Here is a 16,247-nt window from a genome sequence, read left to right on the forward strand (position 1 = left end):
AGGCATAGGCAATCATGCAATTTGGATGATGCATTGTATGTATATTCTAATTAACCAATAGGCTTCATGTGGTACAAACATTCATTCAGAAAGGATGGCTTAATAGGGCTCCTAACAGAATACCACTACACCACTGGTTATAATACATGTCAAGCCTGTGGTCAGCTGATAATTCCAGCACCGTTTTGATTGGGTCAGTCATTTCGCTGCTTTGAGACAAGCATGGGAACTCATCTTGATAAATCAATCAATGTCAGATTTCACCGAATCTCCGTTTGGATATGTGGTTATAATTAGGCTTGGAAATGTTAGCTAAGTTGATGTGAGTGCTCATGATCATTAGTCTCGCAATTTAAAGCAATGCAGATCTTCTCTACACACACATTAGGCCTACAGCCTACCTGATAAGCTTCCCTGATGTTTTCCTGAACTTTCCAATACTTTTCTGATGCATTTCAGTCACTTTGGCTACTGATGCGAATACACATTTGTACACTTTTACCATAGGCTATTCAAGTAATTTGACATATGTTTTTATTGTTTTAAAAGTTCATACGGCATACATCGTTTCAATAACAATATAGCTGAAACCACTATTGGCTTCATTGATTTACTGAATTTATTCTCGTAATTGTATGCTACTTGTTGATAGATTATTATTTTAAATATTATTTTAACAGTAGGTCTAACTACACAATAAACTCATATGGGTTTACTGACCACAATCGGTTGAATGAATAATAATAAGTATTTAATTTATTTGGCCCTGGAAGAAAACATATCGCTGCAGGACGAGATGCTGGAAGTGCTGCAGATAAATTGAAATAAATTTGCCAAATTAAACAATTACTCCTCTATAAATAAATGAAATCATTGCAAATAATACACCAGCATAATTTAGCCACAGAGGATCAAAAGCTTTATTGCTTTATTGCTTTAGATTGTGTTTTGTTTGTCACATTATGAGCGCATAGGCCGAGTCTACAGTCAGGAATCCTGCAATTGGGCATCTCGCACAGCAAATATAAAACAGCTGATTGTTGAGTTGTGGCTGTCAATGAACAGCATGCAGCAGCTAGAAGGTATTTCACTATATTTCAAAATACAATTGCGGGAAAAATCTGTTTGAATAGGTGAGTGCCACTGGAAAGTTGGTAGACAATAATTTTCTACTCATATTGTAGGTGTAAAATCTGTCTATCTACTCTTTTCATTGGCCTATGCTATTGGTTGCATTTAAGACATGGGTCGTTCGTTTTGTTGATCTCGGTCTGTAAATGTCAGAGTAGTTTGTCATTTCGATCATTTGTGTGGTATAAAGAAATATTATTGTAATGTCTCCAGTCATGTAGAATTGCAGGAAAGGATTTTTAGAAAAGGCTAGTTTTTTCTCGGACACACAAACCCCTCAACCCCGAATTTTATGAAACTCTGGTGATGGTCCTGCTGTGAACTGTCTCGTGCAAGTTTTAAATTGACACACTATATGTTAGCAAAGGTGTCAGCTAGAGACGACCTGCAGGGATTTGTAGTCTTTGATGCTAATTAGCGTTTTTGAATCTGAGAGTAAAAAGAGACAAATATATTGATAAAAGTCACCTTGACCGAGAGAGATTTGCATGGTTATCAAAACTTCACGCCAGGGTAAGCCTACACGAAACACAGCCCTTATTTTAAGTGTTTCAAATATTCTCTATGAGAAAAATGTCTCTGTTTGACCGCTAGGTTTTATGGGTGTATGAATTTTGTTTAACTAGGCAAGTCAGTTAAGAACAAATTCTTATTTTCAATGACGGTCTAGGAACTGTGGGTTAACTGCCTTGTTCAGGGGCAGAACAACAGATTTGTACCTCTAATAAAATGCCACGTGGATTTGTTTGTCGGATTTCGAGACTTGACACATGTAAAAGATGAAATACCTCCCAAATTAAAAGGGAGGTTATTTAGGATTATATCTTATAAAACGACAGGGGGAATTTGTTAATTAGAATTTCATGCTCGTTTTATTATTTCAAATTGGAACATGAATTGACTAATTCAAGTAAGGAGTGTGTCCCAAAATTGATGGGTTTATAGAGCCCCACATTGGGGTCGGCAGGTAACCTAGTGGTTAGAGAGTTGGGCCAGTAACCGAAAGGTTGCTAGATTGAATCCCTGAGCTGACAATATTAGGCACGCCTCTCCATTCTTTTGTGTGAAATTGTGCACACTAAAAAAAATAACACATTGGATTCCACTTCGCTTTGAAGCTGGCAGCATTGCTGGATCGGTGGAAGTGGTTATCGGAGGGTCTTATCAAAGATTTGTATAACTAACCCAAGATAGACCACAGCCTGTCCTTTCATAATGGAAACACATGAGTCATAGTGGGCAAAACAGGTAAGGTGGGCGGCTGAGTGAAGCATGAGCTAGCGAGAGCCTATTGGCGCATTCTAGCATACATTTGGATTTTTCCTTTAGAGAACGCCTACTCTGTGAGGTGTGCAATAACTCAATTCGCCCATGCACTCCTTATAAACAACTCAATGTTGTAAAACTTTGGCAAAGGGTAAAATCTACAAAACTTAGTCCACTCTGTTCATAACATATATTCGTTTTGGGAACAGAAAACTATATTGGGATCAAATGTGTATACATCCGGTGAAATATCTGGCTCATTGTTCTATTTGTGGTCTAATTAGCCCCTACGGCCTGACAGCGCTGTGACGCCTAGGGCGACGTCCCTAGGGGAGGGATCTCCTCTGGGCCCCAAAGGACAGGATGGTTATTGATTCGGAAGAGCAGGAGGAGGCGAGTTTGATAAGGACTCAACCCGTTCCTGTACAAAGAAGACAGCTTTTTAACAAAGTGACTTTTTAAACATGTTTTAATCTCATCAAAATGTTTTACTTTTAAATCATTTGTACACATTTTAAATGGCTTTTACAGATTGGATGTTTTACAAAAAAAGTACTTTTATTCATGGTTGTTTCTATTGTTTTTAACTGTACTTTTTAACTAATTTAAATGTAATATTCAAATGCTGTGTTTTATGCCGTTCTTATGTGTATAACATGATGTACAAAAATATATATGAGCTGTTTTTAAAGGAAATGCAATAATACATTTTTTTTAAAACAAAATAAAATTATGCTAATATGGCTCAAATTCGCTAGCTAGCTAACCAACCAACAACTGTAATAATGTATTTGAGAGACAAGTCCTCGTTTTGCAAATGTATTTATGTTTTCAATAAATATTCAAGACTAAATATAGTTTACATGTTGTCAACAATCTAAATTTGCCTGTCTGTTTTGCCCCATAATTGCACACACATCGGTTTTGTTGCTAAACAACCATCACAACTAAAAACTCCGAGTTGATATTCCCCTTCATAAGAAGTGGATGATTTTCAGATGAGGAAGGGGAGGACCATGCTACTCAGTGAATTTCAGATAAATAATAAAAATCATTTTTTTTTTTTTAGCATTTTTAGATAAAACTGTACTTAAATGTATTCAAATGTCACCCAATACCTGATAAAAATGCACTGTTTTGCAATGAAGGTCTACATTAGTAGATTAGACTACATTAGTACAGAACCCACTAGGATAGCACCACGGTGTAGCCAGGAGACAGTTATTTTGCGTCCTCCTCTGGCTACATTGACTTCAATACAAAATCTAGTAGGCTCGTGCTCCTCACCCCTTCCATAGATCTACATGGTAATTATGACAACTTCCAGAGGATGTCCTCCAACCAATCAAAGCTTTTGCAGTATGAGCTGACCTGTTGTCCATCCAATCAAAAGATTAGAGAATGAACCTAGTACTATGCATGTTTCACTGAGAAGCTTGGTGTGTTGGTGACATTGTTGGATAGATTGTGAATAGTGATAGCGCATATTATTCAATTCAAATGTGTTTTTTCAAACTACAGGACACAGAGGTAGATTATATATTGTTACTTGGTTTTATACAATTATTTTTCCATTGAGTTAGTGAGTTAGCAAGTAGCTAGCTACCTACAGTACCAGAAAATATTGTTTATAACTAAACTAAAATAGACCACAGCCTGTCGTTTCCAATGGGAACAGATTAGTCATAGTGGGCAGAACAGGCAAGGAGGTGGGCAGAGCCAAGCACGAGCTAGCGAGATCCTATTGGCCCGTTCTAGCGACATCTGCATATTTCCGTTAGGGGACCGCCTACTCTGTGAAATGCGCGTGTGCAATAACTCAATTCGACTTTGCACTTCTTCTAAACAACGTGATTTAAAAAAAAACTTTGTCAAAGGCTAAAGTCTACAAAACTTAGTCCACTCTGTTCGTAACAGATTCTAGTTTTGGGAACATAAAACTGTATTGAGAAAATGTTTAATCGATGAGACATTTTTCCGAATTTAGGCCAAAATCCACCTCTCCCACTGCCCACCAGTGGGCTTCCTCTCACTACCATATTTGGTAGTGAGTTTAAACGCCAAGCTTCATATTTATACATCCAGTGAGCTTCATTGAGCTAGCAGAGGTAATGGCACTGTACGATGCTTTACTTGCTGAGCCATATGGACGTTTCTACTGTCTCCTCTGGGATGTCAACATCAATTCAGAATAATTTGATACGTTTCCATCGCATCATCCATTAAAATAGGTTAATACTCCACATTGTTTTGCATGGCAAATGGATGAAACCTCAAACTGTCACTAGCAGTTGTTAGTTATCGTCAGGTATGTCGATGATCAGGACTTTATTCAGGAATGTTTCTTGGCCTACTTTGATGAGTCATGTGGGCGAGACGCGCAGCCCGTGTTTCACGTTGTGAATTCTGAGATGTTTAAGTTTAACTTCATGGTGAAACTTGTTTCCCACACCTATGATGGAGCTGCTGTAATGGAATGTATCTGCTATTTGTATTTACAGCCAAGTCCCCTCCTGTTCCCTGATTAAGAGGGGATGACCACTCCACCACCAGTGTCAACTCTTCTGATGAACTGAAGCCATGTTTCATATGCCCTCTCATCCACTTGGATGTTTCCTCTCCAAGCACTGAGTAGCCTTGTCACTTTTCTCACTAACGTATGTAACCAAATCAATAGTTCTGGGACAAATGCCAGCTCGCCACACGTTTGCTGGCTGTCCTGATCTCTGCAACATGGATAGATGGAAATCGCCACACAATGCTATAAATGAAGATATCTTATACTGTATGATCACGTGTGTTGTTTTACCAGTATTTGGTTGCTTGCTACAACTGAGTGAACGCCTGAACAGGAATGCATGTGAGACTTCTTGATGGTTGTACGAGGTTAATGTTGTCATCTCGTTCTTTCCTCCAACTGAGGTTTGATGAGGCGCTAGACTGCCATCTGGTGGCAAGATGTATGTGAACCCCCCCATCAGCTATAACTCCATACCACAATCTTGAAGGTGTAAGGCTAAAGTCATTTCTAGAATAGTTCAGATTAAAGCAGGGGAATAAGAAAGTGTTTCTTACGTTTATGATCATATATAATTTTACAAACAAATTGCAGGCATAATACAAAAGTAAACACCCAAACCAACAAGAATCTCAGTGCAACTCCAAGTCAATGTACTAATACTTTCCCCCCCAAATTAAAACAGAACATTAAAAAGTGGAGAGAAAAACAATCAATCTCAAGTAAATTAAAGGCCTCCTGTATTCTACTTCATTTAAAGTAAAGACATAGATTTTTGTCAACACAACCTGTAGCGATAAAACCCAAACTACCTTGATCTGACAACCTGAAAAAACTAGCAATGGGCAGTTATTCGAACACTTAATACAAATAAATCACAGGCCTATTTTAACAATGACAAGGCTTCATCTTAATTGAATAAAATGATCTATGGGACATTTCTACACTCATGATATTTGGAATTCTTAATTTAATAAAACAACGTCACAAATGTGAATATAGTTTAAAAAAATGACATACGGCATTAGCCTACACAGGTTTCACTGAGCTTGCTGTTGTTGACACTACAGTCAGAGGCTTCTTGTGTAGCAGCGTGAAGTGGGAGATCTCTAATCAATGAATTAAAAGTTTAATTAAAATGACAGAATTAAGTAAACTAAATGAGGACTTAGCTAGCGTCTTGGCATTGATTTGATGCAGTAAAGACATGCACTGCCATATTGGATGATAGATAACCTATACCATTTACAGGTGTCTAACTAGCGCGAGTCAGTGGCTACTTTTTCTCTCCCTCCTTTGTCACACACCCCTGGTCCTTGTCCCCACAGTATCTCCCGAGTCATGCAGGCTGCGCAGCAAACAAATGTCCACGTTTAAAACTATCCGGATATCCGAAAAAATGTCATGATATTATTTCCAATGCCCATCCCTACTCTAGAGTTTAGAATGTATTTCTGTGACTTTAGAACACATTCTAGAGTTTAGAATGGATCTCTGTGACTTTAGAACACATTCTAGAGTTTAGAATGGATCTCTGTGACTTTAGAACACATTCTAGAGTTTAGAATGGATCTCTGTGACTTTAGAACACATTCTAGAGTTTAGAATGGATCTCTGTGACTTTAGAACATTCTAGCATTTAGAATGTATTTCTGTGGATGCGGTCCTGTTCCATCTGAGACTTGGCCTTCTTCTTGAGCAGCAGGATGTGTTCAGAAAACTCCCTCACAGCCCCCCGGCCTGCAGCACTGTGGCAGGAGTATTTAGCAGCGTTGATCGCCACCACTGGGGCGTCCCGGGGTACTGCACTCAGCCCAGCCAGGTTCAGACAGTCAACATCTGGAGCATCATTACCTGTAGGAGGGAGAGATGGAGGGATGAAATGGAGGTGTGAGATTAGTTTTAATTTAGAAGGTGGTTATGGAAGTATTCTAAGAATGAGCTGATCGTGGACTACAGGAAAAGGCGGGCCGAACAGGCCACCATTAACATTGACGGGGCTGTAGTGGAGCGGGTCGAGAGTTTCAAGTTCCTTGGTGTCCATATCACCAACAAACTATCATGGTCCAAACACACCATGACAGTCGTAAAGAGGGCACGACAACACCTTTTCCCCCTCAGCAGAATGAAAAGATTTGGCATGGGTCCCCAGATCCTCAAAACGTTCTACAGCTGCACCATCGAGAGCATCGTGACCGGTTGCATCACCACCTGGTATGGGAACTGCTCTGCATCTGAACGTAAAGTGCTACAGAGGGTAGTGCGTACGGCCCAGTACATCACTGGGGCCAAGCTTCCTGCCATCCAGGACCTATATACTAAAGGAAAGAGGAAAGGCCAAAAAAATTGTCAATGACCAGTTACCCAAGTCATAGAGTGTTCTCTCTGCTACCGCATGGCAAGCGGTACCGGAGCGCCAAATCTAGGACCAAAAGGCTCCTTAACAGCTTCTACCCCCAAGCCATAAGACTGCTCAACAATTAATCAAATGGCTACCACATTATTTACATTGACACCCCCCCATTTGTTTTGTACACTGCTGCAACTCGCTGTTTATTATCTATGCATAGTCACTTTACCCCCACCTACATGTACATGTACAAATTACCTCCACTAACCTGTACCCCCGCACATTGACTCCTGTACCCCCTGTATATAGCCTCATTAATGTTATTTTATTTTGTAAAAATAATAAAAATTTAACTTTAGTTTATTTGGTAAATATTTTCTTAACTCCTTGAACTGCATTGTTGGTTAAGGGCTCGTAAGTAAGCATTTCACGGTAAGGTCTACACTTGAATTCGGTGCATGTGAAAAAAAGTTTGATTTGATTAGTATGTTGCATCAACATAACATGAAAAAAAATCAAGGAAAAATACGGGATGATTTAAGGAAATAATATAAATATATATTTCATGAATAGTTTCCCATTTTGGGCTTTGGGAAATCAGAGAAATGTTACTCAATTGAAATTGAATCCCAAATTCTCCAGGATTTGACTGCTGGCACCTACTTTCTCACCTTACCCATAAATATTCAGTAACTGGCGGTGGCATGCAAATTAACTCCGAACAATGTCAGTAGTTTTCTACAGTGGTAGTCTAGTATACACGCAGAGGGGAAATAGAGAGCCACTTTACAAATGATCACTTAACCAAAACTGGACTCTGAATAAAATATACAAAATAGTTTCTCCCTGTCTCTCCTTACTAATAGATACTCTATTTAATCAGACAGTTTCCCCCTGTCTCTCCTTACTAATAGATACTCTATTTAATCAGACAGTTTCTCCCTGTCTCTCCTTACTAATAGAGGAGCTATTTAATCAGACAGTTTCTCCCTGTCTCTCCTTACTAATAGATACTCTATTTAATCAGACAGTTTCCCCCTGTCTCTCCTTACTAATAGATACTCTATTTAATCAGACAGTTTCTCCCTGTCTCTCCTTACTAATAGATACTCTATTTAATCAGACAGTTTCTCCCTGTCTCTCCTTACTAATAGATACTCTATTTAATCAGACAGTTTCTCCCTGTCTCTCCTTACTAATAGATACTCTATTTAATCAGACAGTTTCCCCCTGTCTCTCCTTACTAATAGATACTCTATTTAATCAGACAGTTTCTCCCTGTCTCTCCTTACTAATAGATACTCTATTTAATCAGACAGTTTCTCCCTGTCTCTCCTTACTAATAGATACTCTATTTAATCAGACAGTTTCTCCCTGTCTCTCCTTACTAATAGAGGAGCTATTTAATCAGACAGTTTCTCCCTGTCTCTCCTTACTAATAGAGGAGCTATTTAATCAGACAGTTTCTCCCTGTCTCTCCTTACTAATAGATACTCTATTTAATCAGACAGTTTCTCCCTGTCTCTCCTTACTAATAGATACTCTATTTAATCAGACAGTTTCCCCCTGTCTCTCCTTACTAATAGATACTCTATTTAATCAGACAGTTTCTCCCTGTCTCTCCTTACTAATAGATACTCTATTTAATCAGACAGTTTCTCCCTGTCTCTCCTTACTAATAGATACTCTATTTAATCAGACAGTTTCCCCCTGTCTCTCCTTACTAATAGATACTCTATTTAATCAGACAGTTTCTCCATGTCTCTCCTTACTAATAGATACTCTATTTAATCAGACAGTTTCTCCCTGTCTCTCCTTACTAATAGATACTCTATTTAATCAGACAGTTTCTCCCTGTCTCTCCTTACTAATAGATACTCTATTTAATCAGACAGTTTCTCCCTGTCTCTCCTTACTAATAGATACTCTATTTAATCAGACAGTTTCTCCCTGTCTCTCCTTACTAATAGATACTCTATTTAATCAGACAGTTTCTCCCTGTCTCTCCTTACTAATAGAGGAGCTATTTAATCAGACAGTTTCTCCCTGTCTCTCCTTACTAATAGAGGAGCTATTTAATCAGACAGTTTCTCCCTGTCTCTCCTTACTAATAGATACTCTATTTAATCAGACAGTTTCTCCCTGTCTCTCCTTACTAATAGATACTCTATTTAATCTGACAGTTTCCCCCTGTCTCTCCTTACTAATAGATACTCTATTTAATCAGACAGTTTCTCCCTGTCTCTCCTTACTAATAGATACTCTATTTAATCAGACAGTTTCTCCCTGTCTCTCCTTACTAATAGATACTCTATTTAATCAGACAGTTTCCCCCTGTCTCTCCTTACTAATAGATACTCTATTTAATCAGACAGTTTCTCCATGTCTCTCCTTACTAATAGATACTCTATTTAATCAGACAGTTTCTCCCTGTCTCTCCTTACTAATAGATACTCTATTTAATCAGACAGTTTCTCCCTGTCTCTCCTTACTAATAGATACTCTATTTAATCAGACAGTTTCCCCCTGTCTCTCCTTACTAATAGATACTCTATTTAATCAGACAGTTTCTCCCTGTCTCTCCTTACTAATAGAGGAGCTATTTAATCAGACAGTTTCTCCCCGTCTCTCCTTACTAATAGATACTCTATTTAATCAGACAGTTTCTCCCTGTCTCTCCTTACTAATAGAGGAGCTATTTAATCAGACAGTTTCTCCCCGTCTCTCCTTACTAATAGATACTCTATTTAATCAGACAGTTTCTCCCTGTCTCTCCTTACTAATAGATACTCTATTTAATCAGACAGTTTCCCCCTGTCTCTCCTTACTAATAGATACTCTATTTAATCAGACAGTTTCTCCCCGTCTCTCCTTACTAATAGATACTCTATTTAATCAGAAAGTTTCTCCCTGTCTCTCCTTACTAATAGATACTCTATTTAATCAGACAGTTTCTCCCTGTCTCTCCTTACTAATAGATGCTCTATTTAATCAGACAGTTTCTCCCTGTCTCTCCTTACTAATAGATACTCTATTTAATCAGACAGTTTCTCCCTGTCTCTCCTTACTAATAGAGGAGCTATTTGGTGAGTTCTATGTGGTGAGTTCAGAATCCGGGCATCAAAGATTATACCTGTTTTTCTGCAGATCACAAATCATACTCTTGAATTGATTGTTTTCTATTCTCACGCACATTTTTAGTATGTACGTCACTCCAATACAAATATTGCCTGCGACGCTTTCAGATCATAATCCCCTGGTTACCCAAGTGGATGTGAGCTTTAAGGTAAATAAAACAAAACGTTGGCGTTTTGATACGACCCTTCTACACATCCAATTGTTCATGGCTAAATTTCTATTTACATTCTTAGCAAAAAACAAGGACTCTGTAGAGGACCCAAGGTTTACATGGATGGCTACTAAAGGGTTAATCACAGACTTATCTTCTTTTGTATCTCACCTCAATAAAGCTAGGAATCACAGAATCAAGTTATTGGAGAAAAAAATCTAAATCACTTCAACAAAACCTGAAAAGGAATTACTCAAATAATGTCAGAAAGGATTTGAGGGTGGTTAAACTGGAACTGAATGATTTATTAAGGAGGAGAGCTGAGTTCATCATGCATAGAGTGAGGCAGAACTATCATTTTAATGGGAGCAAACCAAGCAGGCTTCTAGCCTTAAAATTGAAACAACGTGAATCTTGTACTTCTATAGAATCTATTTAATCCCCAGTTAAAGGCTTACTTTCTGATCCACAGGAAATTAATGCAACATTTCAGTCTTTTTACCAGGAGTTATATACATCTTCTATCCAGTTTGAACCAGACAAATGCAGTTTTTAGATAATCTTGATTTGCCTGTATCAGAGGAGAAGCAATCTGTGGATCTGGGCATTCCACCTGAGCTGTTACTACATTTTTGGGGCATTTTAGGGCCGGTATTATTGGAGTAAATTCATTCGGCCATCGACAAGGTTTTTTTTCATGAGCATACTAATCTCTCTACTGCCAAAGAAAGGGAACGATCACACCGACACCGAATGGGTGGAATGGTGTGTAAATAATAAAGGGGAAAAAGTGTAATGTTATTTTTATGATTGTATTGCCCTTGTGACACAATTAATAAAAAATAAAAAAAGAGAGATAAGGAGGGGTGAGAGGAGAGATAAGGAGGGGTGAGAGGAGAGAAATGGAGGGGTGAGAGGAGAGGGGTGAGAGGAGAGAAATGTGGGAGTGAGAGGAGAGAAATGTGGGAGTGAGAGGAGAGAAATGTGGGAGTGAGAGGAGAGAAATGGAGGGGTGAGAGGAGAGGGGTGAGAGGAGAGAAATGGAGGGGTGAGAGGAGAGGGGTGAGAGGAGAGAAATGGAGGGGTGAGAGGAGAGGGGTGAGAGGAGAGAAATGTGGGAGTGAGAGGAGAGAAATGTGGGAGTGAGAGGAGAGAAATGTGGGAGTGAGAGGAGAGAAATGGAGGGGTGAGAGGAGAGGGGTGAGAGGAGAGAAATGGAGGGGTGAGAGGAGAGAAATGTGGGAGTGAGAGGAGAGAAATGTGGGAGTGAGAGGAGAGAAATGTGGGAGTGAGAGGAGAGAAATGGAGGGGTGAGAGGAGAGAAATGTGGGAGTGAGAGGAGAGAAATGGAAGGGTGAGAGGAGAGAAATGGAGGGGTGAGAGGAGAGAAATGTGGGAGTGAGAGGAGAGAAATGGAGGGGTGAGAGGAGAGAAATGGAGGGGTGAGAGGAGAGAAATGTGGGAGTGAGAGGAGAGAAATGGAGGGGTGAGAGGAGAGAAATGTGGGAGTGAGAGGAGAGAAATGGAGGGGTGAGAGGAGAGAAATGGAGGGGTGAGAGGAGAGAAATGGAGGGGTGAGAGGAGAGAAATGGAGGGGTGAGAGGAGAGAAATGGAGGGGTGAGAGGAGAGAAATGTGGGAGTGAGAGGAGAGAAATGGAGGGGTGAGAGGAGAGAAATGTGGGAGTGAGAGGAGAGAAATGGAGGGGTGAGAGGAGAGAAATGGAGGGGTGAGAGGAGAGAAATGGAGGGGTGAGAGGAGAGAAATGGAGGGGTGAGAGGAGAGAAATGGAGGGGTGAGAGGAGAGAAATGGAGGGGTGAGAGGAGAGAAATGGAGGGGTGAGAGGAGAAAGATAAGGAGGTGGGAAACAGGGAATGAGGAGATACTGTTCCATAACAAGGCATAGTATGGTCACCTTGACAATCACAATCAGGTTCTGGTTCAAACTTCACTGTTGACATTTACTGTCTGATAGTTTCATTGATACGTGGTTATCAAACACCGCTGCTATGGTCACATTCCTGAGAGATATCTAGCCTATTATACCTGACATTTTCAACCTCTCCCTGTCTGAGTCTGTAATACAAACATATTTCTAGCAGACCACCATAGTCCCTGTGCCCAAGAACACTAAGGTAACCTGCCTAAATGACTACCGACCCGTAGCACTCACGTCTGTAGCCATGAAGTGCTTTGAAAGGCTGGTCATGGCTCACATCAACACCATTATCCCAGAAACCCTAGACCCACTCCAATTTGCATACCACCCCAACAGATGCACACATGATGCAATCTCTATTGCACTCCACTCTGCCCTTTGCCACCTGGGCAAAAGGAACACCTATGTGAGAATGCTATTCATTGACTACAGCTCAGCGTTCAACACCATAGTACCCTCAAAGCTTATCACTAAGCTAAGGACCCCGGGACTAAACACCTCCCTCTGCAACTGGATCCTGGACTTCCTGACGGGCTGCCCCCATGTGGTAAGAGTAGGTAGCAACACATCCGCCACGCTGATCCTCAACACGGGGGCCCCTCAGGGGTAAGTGCCCAGTCCCCTCCTGTACTCCCTATTTACTTATGACTGCACGGCCAGGCACGACTCCAACACCATCATTAAGTTTGCCGATGACACAACAGTGGTAGGCCTGATCACCGACAACGATGAGACAGCCTATAGGGAGGAGTTTAGGGACCTGGCCGTGTGGTGCCAGGACAACAACCTCTCCCTCAACGTGATCAAAACAAAGGAGATGATTGTGGACTACAGCAAAAGGAGGACCGAGCATGCCCCCATTCTCATCAACGGGCTGTAGTGGAGCAGGTTGAGAGCTTCAAGTTCCTTGGCGTTCACATCACCAACAAACTAACATGGTCCAAGCACACCAAGACAGTCGTGAAGAGGGCACAACAAAACCTATTCCCCCTCAGGAGACTGAAAAGATTTGGCATGGGTCCTCAGATCCTCAAAAGGTTTTACAGCTGCACCATCAAGAGCATCACTGCCTGGTATGGCAACTGACCGCCTCCAACCGCAAGGCACTACAGAGGGTAGTGCGTACGGCCCAGTACATCACTGGGGCTAAGCTTCCTGCCATCCAGGACCTCTATTTTTTATTTTATTTTACCTTTATTTAACTAGGCAAGTCAGTTAAGAACAAATTCTTATTTTCAATGACAGCCTAGGAACATTGGGTTAACTGCCTTGTTCAGGGGCAGAACGACAGATTTTTACCTTGTCAGCTCGGGGATTCGATTACAAGTCCAACGCTCTAACCACTAGGCTACCTGCCGCCCCAATATACCAGGTGGTGTCAGAGGAAGGCCCTAAATATTGTCAAAGACTCCAGCCAGCCTAGTCATAGACTGTTCTCTCTGCTACTGCACGGCAAGCAGGACCGGAGCGCCAAGTTAAGGTCCAAGAGGCTTCTAAACAGCTTCTACCCCCAAGCCATAAGACTCCTGAACATCTAATCAAATGTCTACCCAGACTATGTGCATTGCCCTCTCCCCCCCTCTTTTACGCCGCTGCTACTCTGATATTATCTATGCATAGTCACTTTAATAACTCTACCTACATGTACATATTACCTCAATTACCTCGACTAACCGGTGCCCCTGTACCGGTACCCCTCTATATAGCCTCGCTATTGTTATTTTACTGCTGTTCTTTAATTATTTGTTACTTTAATTTCTTATATTATAACTGCATAGTTGGTTAAGGGCTTGTATGTAATAATTTCCCTGTAAGGTTACACCTGTTGTATTTGGCGCATGTGACAAAATAACATTTGATTTGATTTCCATCTCAGAAGGGCTCCAAATAAATACCTTCATACGTTTTGATTGACATGAACGCACAAGTATTACTCAAAATAGAAGGTTAAGAACCTTGAGATTCCACTATATTACAAACTGTAGTATAAAACTAAAATGAATTAGTAATAGTAGTACTATTTGTAGTAGCAGTAGTAGTTGTATATTGTTAATTGAAAAGAACAGTGAGTTTACCCATATAGGCGACCTCCTTCCAGTCCAGATCCTTGTCGTCCATCATGGCTTTGACCTCACCCTGGATGTCCTTGCCCAGCTGCCTGACCTCGCAGCCTGTCCTCTGGGACAGCTTGTCAGCCAGGGCCTTGGTCACAGGGTCCTCACTGGATGAGATCAAGATCACCTGGAGGAGACAGAATAAAACAAATGTTTATACTCTGTGTTTTCTCTACGTGAGCTCTGTGTTTTCTCTACGGGAGCTCTGTGTTTTCTCTACGGGAGCTCTGTGTTTTCTCTACGGGAGCTCTGTGTTTTCTCTACGGGAGCTCTGTGTTTTCTCTACGGGAGCTCTGTGTTTTCTCTACGGGAGCTCTGTGTTTTCTCTACGGGAGCTCTGTGTTTTCTCTACGGGAGCTCTGTTTTCTACGGGAGCTCTGTTTTCTACGGGAGCTGTTTTCTATGTATTGTACAGACTGAGTGTAATGAGGAAATATTAGTTCATATTCAGTTCAGAGGGATTAACACAATGTTTAACATACAGTATTTAGAGTTCTGTAATACAAATCATTCCCAGTGTTCTGTTTGTAACATTCTGTAACGGCTTGTCTGTTGTGTGGCGGAAAGAAGCGCAGGAAGCAGCGAACACTGTGTGGTAATTTTAATAAACCACAAGCACAAAATAAAAGGTTTCCCAACAACAGGGAAAATACACTCGACAAGCAGTCGAACAAAACGCAGTCGACACACAGAAAGACAATCCCGCACAATAGGGAGCGGACCAGCTGAACTAAATAGCCCTCTTAATGACTAACTCAGGGCAGGTGAGAAAACATAAAAAAAGGGAAAAACAAAAAGGGAATCGGTGGTAGCTAATAGGCCGGTGACGACGACCGCCGAGCACCACCCGAGCAGGAGGGGGCGCCACCGTCAGTAGGAATCGTGACACATTCAAGGTGCAGGTTGATAGTGAATGTTATGGATTATTGTCTTATCTGTTGATAGTGATTAACACCAGACTGGATGTACCAGGTCTGAGGACACACTGACTATTCACTGTTGTATTATATTGACATTGTGTGAACACTGTTGATTCTGTAGCAGCTGGACAAGTCACCGCCTTTTGTTTTGTCTTCCCACAAGCCTCCGGGCTGGTGTTTACAGAACATGTGGTGCTGTCTGATTAGGATAGAAAGGGTCTGTCTCCAAGAGGCTGGTGTTTACAGAACATGTGGTGCTGTCTGATTAGGATAGAAAGGGTCTGTCTCCAAGAGGCTGGTGTTTACAGAACATGTGGTGCTGTCTGATTAGGATAGAAAGGGTCTGTCTCCAAGAGGCTGGTGTTTACAGAACATGTGGTGCTGTCTGATTAGGATAGAAAGGGTCTGTCTCCAAGAGGCTGGTGTTTACAGAACATGTGGTGCTGTCTGATTAGGATATAAAGGGTCTGTCTCCAAGAGGCTGGTGTTTACAGAACATGTGGTGCTGTCTGATTAGGATATAAAGGGTCTGTCTCCAAGAGGCTGGTGTTTACAGAACATGTGGTGCTGTCTGATTAGGATAGAAAGGGTCTGTCTCCAAGAAGCTGGTGTTTACAGAACATGTGGTGCTGTCTGATTAGGATATAAAGGGTCTGTCTCCAAGAGGCTGGTGTTTACAGAACATGTGGTGCTGTCTGATTAGGATAGAAAGGGTCTGTC

General features: G+C 41.0%; 1 protein-coding gene across 2 annotated transcripts in view; it reads right to left on the bottom strand.

Moving 5' to 3' along the window:
- Positions 1-5,459: 5,459 nt before the first annotated feature.
- Positions 5,460-16,247, bottom strand: part of neua (N-acylneuraminate cytidylyltransferase) — a 23,542-nt gene continuing 12,754 nt past the window's right edge. Inside the window, exons 7-8 of one of the 2 annotated variants that reach the window (XM_082977183.1) lie at positions 14,569-14,734; positions 5,460-6,769 (exon numbers count right to left, since the gene is read on the bottom strand). In XM_082977183.1, the coding sequence (XP_082833309.1) occupies positions 6,555-6,769; positions 14,569-14,734 (381 nt within the window). In that variant the 3' untranslated portion in view covers positions 5,460-6,554. The remainder of the gene's footprint in view (positions 6,770-14,568; positions 14,735-16,247) is intronic. The other variant, NM_001139924.1, reaches the window with a different exon arrangement.

The sequence above is a fragment of the Salmo salar genome, chromosome 07 (genome assembly GCF_965601325.2).
Source record: "Salmo salar chromosome 07, fSalSal1, whole genome shotgun sequence".
NCBI classification, from domain to species: domain Eukaryota; kingdom Metazoa; phylum Chordata; class Actinopteri; order Salmoniformes; family Salmonidae; genus Salmo; species Salmo salar.